This window comes from Sycon ciliatum, chromosome 7, assembly GCF_964019385.1.
Source record: "Sycon ciliatum chromosome 7, ocSycCili1.1, whole genome shotgun sequence".
Taxonomy (NCBI): Eukaryota; Metazoa; Porifera; class Calcarea; order Leucosolenida; family Sycettidae; genus Sycon; species Sycon ciliatum.
In genome coordinates, this window is record NC_088649.1 from 30,908,957 (window position 1) to 30,914,232 (window position 5,276).

General features: G+C 49.0%; 1 protein-coding gene across 1 annotated transcript; it reads right to left on the reverse strand.

Moving 5' to 3' along the window:
* Positions 1 to 514: 514 nt before the first annotated feature.
* Positions 515 to 1,828, reverse strand: LOC135821831 (peptidase inhibitor 16-like). Its single transcript, XM_065334827.1, has 2 exons — positions 1,700 to 1,828; positions 515 to 1,258 (listed from the first exon to the last, which is right to left on the reverse strand). Exons 1-2 carry the CDS (start codon positions 1,826 to 1,828, stop codon positions 515 to 517), a joined length of 873 nt encoding a protein of 290 aa, XP_065190899.1.
* Between the last annotated feature and the right edge of the window lie 3,448 nt (positions 1,829 to 5,276).

The following is a 5,276-nucleotide window of genomic DNA, read 5'->3' on the forward strand; positions in this document are numbered from 1 at the left end:
TATGATGGTTCTGTGCAAAATAACAGGGGAATTTTTTTGTAGAGGGCGCTGTACTGTACTCAACGCACCGTCCGACCTAGCTACGACCGTCACTGATTGTAGTGGACTGGACATGTTATTAAGGGAGTCTTAAACCTACGACTTCCTGGTGCATCAACTTGTACTTGTACTTGTAGAACATGTACAACTGTATAGAAGTTGATGCGAACAGGCGGATCATTCCAATTTATGCGATTCGTATGCAATTTGCCTCGAATTATGCGACTATTCGATTTTGGTAGGAATTATGCGAAAAATTATGCTAGCATAATCCGTCAAGGCCTAGATGTGAACTGGAGCAGGACGCAGAGTTATGTTACACAATCGGACCTCATTGAGGAGCATGGCTCAAAATACAATTCTTGAAAACAGGCTTGGCCGAAAGCACGTTCGAAGGCACTGGAAACTGTACTGCCACGCTGGGCAAGGTGGCCTGTAACAGCACAAAGACGTCGAACCCTGTCAATCACATGCTCTAGTTGACTAGGCATATGGTGATGAGCAGGAGGACAGCGTGGGCGAAGCATGCATGCGGCACTGGCAACCCGGCTGCACTGCCTTCCAACAATTCGATTCCTGATGGAGGGGCGGTTGAGTTTGTTGCACTCGTTGTGCTCACGGCTGTGTCGGTGGATGTCGCGCTAGATGCTGTCTTCAATGGAGGTGGAGGGGCGGTGGATGAGAGTGATGGAGCGACAGCTGTTGGACATGCCTTGTATGGCTTCTGACCACGATAGTTGCCTTCCGGTCCGTAGTTACACACCACAATGTAACCTTTGGAGTATTTACTCTTGTCGAATGGGTAGCTTTTGGTGTTTGCGGCGTCGCACAGTTTCGCCCCACAACCCAGCTGCCGACTGGAGTTCCACACAATCTGGGTGTAATGGCCGCAGACCTTGCCAGGTGTGCACGCCAGAGTGTCGTAGTCGTAGTACTGTTTCTCTTCATCCCATTTCGTCACGCTGAGGGCTGGGTCAGAGGGCGTGTACGTACTGATGAACAAGTTTTCACCCACATACCCGAAAGCTCCGTTGGCGTCCGATGTTCTATCTTCATTGTGCAAGTTAATACACCTGTCAGCGTACGCCTGTGCCACGTTGGCCAGTACAGTGTTCCACGTCATGGCTGGTAGCGGCGTACAGGGCGTAGGTGAGGCGATAGACCTGGCGTTGTTGTGCGCGTTCAGCATGGCGTCTTTCTGCGACTGCGTAAACACGGACTGCGCGCAATGCGGTAGAACGGCGCACACCGCCACTCACACAAGCACTGTACCGCACAGCATGTTGAAGACGAAACAGGGCACTGCACGGAGCCTGTGTACTGAAGTCTTGAAACGTCGCTGGATACAGACAGTGTTGCTGAGCTTGGTTTGCAGGCAAGCCCAGTCGGCACTCTACTTTAGCTCTACAGGAATGCTCACGATCCGTTCACGTCGCACACACACCAACAACTCACGACTGTCTTTCCTCCCGCCTGTGCTCCTTGTCTAAATGTCTTGCAAGGCGAGCTTCAGGACCGTGAAGGGTGCAACAACAATATAATTATTGTAAGTCTGCAGCGACCCGACACGGCATCAATGTGAACTGTTGAACAGCTTCGGGACTGACCAGGACAGACTGCAGTGATTAGGACACCAGCAATCCAGATTACAGAGTCACACGAATAGTCCTCGGACAGCCCAGCCGGCATTAGGCCGGACTGGTGGCAGGCAGGTAGCAGTGGTTTCAGTGTAGCGTAGTGTAGTTGTAGCTTGGTAGCCAGGTTGCGACAAGGAGCAATCTGTCGCCATGGGCGAGCTCTCAAGCGCGGAGCAGGTAGAGGTACTCAGTAGTATTCCCGGGATCCGTCACAACGTGATCAGTATGGTAGAAAATTTGGCTGCGTTCGTTAGTGAGTCGAGGGACAATGAAGCCCGCCTCCGGCGGAGACTAGACGATCTCTCAAACCTTGTCATCGAGCTAAGGCAAGAGGTAACATCATTGAAGGAGTCCGCTAAGGGTTGGTTCACATAAGCAAAATCGGCGCCGCAAGACATCGGCGGTGAGGCAGCTCCCGATCCGTTGCGCCTATGGTTCGAGTACCAAATCTACTACAAAGTAGTACAGAATGTGCCAAAATGCTACGACAGGTTTGCCAATTGAAGCTTGAATTCTTTGTTTCTTCAGTAGTTCAAGGTCTTTCGGTGATGGCCACTCGGTGCTACCTTTTACTGGAGATCATGAAACTACTTCTACGCATTTTATTGCAGTCTAGTAAGCGATTATGTCGAAATTATGCTTGCAAACGTTGATGAAGTCACAAGAACTTGCCAATGTATCCATTATAATTTTATATTTGTTTCAATTGTATTTGTCTCATAAGTTGCACAATGGTCAAGCAGATCGGAGAAGGACGGGCTGGTATCCTGACTTATTTGCCGCCTTGAAGCGACTACAAGAATGGCGAACGGACCTCCTCTCTAGCTTCAATTTAGGAAAATTTAGGACAAGTATTGGTTTGATATTTTGACAAAGTCTGGCTCCCGGCAGCCGGCGATCACCGGCGCGAACGGTTCACAAACCACTTTTAGTCAAAATCGTACGGGATCGGCGCCGGGGCAGATCGCAAGAGTTGGGCACTGTCCAACTTTGCCGGCGGTGCCTTGCGATATTTTACCGTATGATTTTGTTACGACTGCACTGGTTCACACAATCGCAATGTGCCGGGAGAGGTTGCAAGAAGCCCACCGCCGGTGACTCCCGGCGCTTACCGGCGATATGTGAACCAACACTGACGGCAAAGGCCAACAACGGCAAGAAAACGACCAAGCAGTCCTTTCCCAAACGACCAATCCCGATATAACAGATTTCGAGGGGTTTTTTGCCGGGAAACGTTCTCAAGCTTGAGAAATTTCGAATTTGTCTAGTTTTGGGGTATGTATGATGAAACAGGGTTATCGGCCTGGTCGAGCAGTGAAGGCTTCTTCCACATCCCTTGAATTATTTCATATGAAAGGTAATCAGTTTGGCAATGCCCTGCCGCCAGGAGAATGCAAACAACGCGATAGAATGCGTCCCGGGTGGTAGGGATGATTTTTCTAAGTGCTATAAAATAGCCGACATCGATGCGAAAGTCGGCCTCAAAGTCGACATGGACGTCTTGAACAGGTGAGATCAATCAAAATATCAATGGAGAACACCCTTAAGAATAGATGTATAGTGTTTGTAAGCTTCCAACCCTTGTGTGCTCAAGTGAAAATTGAACATATTTGGACGTGAATATATCACCAGACAAAACCTGATACTGCAGTACATTAATCATTCAATGGGTATACAGTATACAACCACCATACAAACACGAGCAGGAGAATGAATGGATAGGAGAAGAGTTGGTTACCCATTGCTGTTCAACAAAGAGAAGCACATACTAAAAGTTGAATTGGATGAAAAGTATTTACAATTCACAATTACATGTACATGTATCACTTTCTGTGATGTAACACTTGCGGCGAGGAAATGCCTGTCGCGCAGACGCGCACTGTCGCAAGCAGTTGTAGGGCCACTGTCCCAGAAGTTGGCAAAAGCATAACTCCTGCCAAGCGCGTTGTACACGAATGGAGTGCAGTTCACTAGGCTGGGTGCACGTGAGGGTACTACGCCCTGCACTTAGATGTCGCAGAAGCAAAACAGATTGTGAATCATCTGTCGCGGTTGCAGCTCATCGCAGGTGTTGCATGTTGCGCATCGTGGAAAGCAGTTCATGTATTGGGAATTGAGCTTCAGTAATAACAGAAAGAGGATCCCAGAGGATGACCGACACCGCTGACACTCTTCTGTGCAAAGTTTTGATGACGATGCTTGATTGAGACGTTAAAGGGGAAGTATACCCTAAAATCAAATTTTCACCAGTTGTAGTCTTCGGGGTGCTGAGTCGAATGGTCTTGGTCCGAGGAAGCTGCGCTCCCTTCCTACTTGAATCCCAATCGAACTCGCGCACTTCCACCGAAACTGGGTGACTGCGCCCTACTAGATGGGGATTTGTATGCAAAATGTCACTAAAAGCGCCATTTCGTTCTTATAAAAGCACGGATGACCGCGATTGGCCCATATGTTGTAGTCTTTTGGACGCTGAGTCGACTGGTTTTGGTTCGAAAAGGCTGCGATGCAGCGTTCCTCCTTTATTCCCAATCGAATCATGGTTGAACAAGCGGTCACGTGCTCCTGCGTACACCAGTCAGCTGGTCACCGTGCCTGCAGGGTACAACTAACTAGCCTGTTTGACCTTTTTTGGGTGCAGTCCTGTCACTCGAGTTGAACTCGAGTTGAACCTTGGTGTGAAAGTTGTCGCCTGCTGGCGCGGTGACCAGGTGATTTGGGCACCCAGGAGCACGTGACCGCTTGTTCAACCATGTTCGATTGGGAATAAAGGAGGAACGCTGCATCGCAGCCTTTTCGGACCAAAACCAGTCGACTCAGCGTCCAAAAGACTACAACATATGGGCCAATCGTGGTCATCCGTGCTTTTATAAGAACGAAATGGCGCTTTTAGTGACATTTTGCATACAAATCCCCATCTAGTAGGGCGCAGTCACCCAGTTTCGGTGGAAGTGCGCGAGTTCGATTGGGATTCAAGTAGGAAGGGAGCGTAGCAGCTTCCTCGGACCAAGACCATTCGACTCAGCACCCAGAAGACTACAACTGGTGAAAATTTGATTTTAGGGTATACTTCCCCTTTAACCTGCAATGGAAAACAAACAGCAGATGATACTGATTATATATATTAAGTATGGATTATACCATGAGTATGAGGGGTATACCGCGATTACTTTCGAGAGTGCGTTAGGACGAGGGACAATTGGGGGACTCGGTATACACAGAGTACGAATGGTATAATCCATTTGCATGGTACTTTCCTAAATACAGAGTGTGACCAACACGAAAGCCGCTTAGCTCACATTCGACGGGGCGCAACGGGACGCGACGTAAGGATTGACGGGAACCAACGGAACGGTTATGACGGCGACAGACAGCGTCCAATGTGAACACCAGGAACGGGAACGCAACCGTTCTACCCTACAGATTGGGAAGCAAGGGGAAGAGTTGGTCAGTTCAACTTTTCAGACCGTAGACGAGGACGCAAGCGTACAAAACAACTGCATTCTAGTGTGAACAGGGGATGTGTCGTGCGCTGACCCCTCCCGATGCGCACAACAGCACACTTAGGTTTTTTAAACATTTCGAACACGGTCAACACTACGC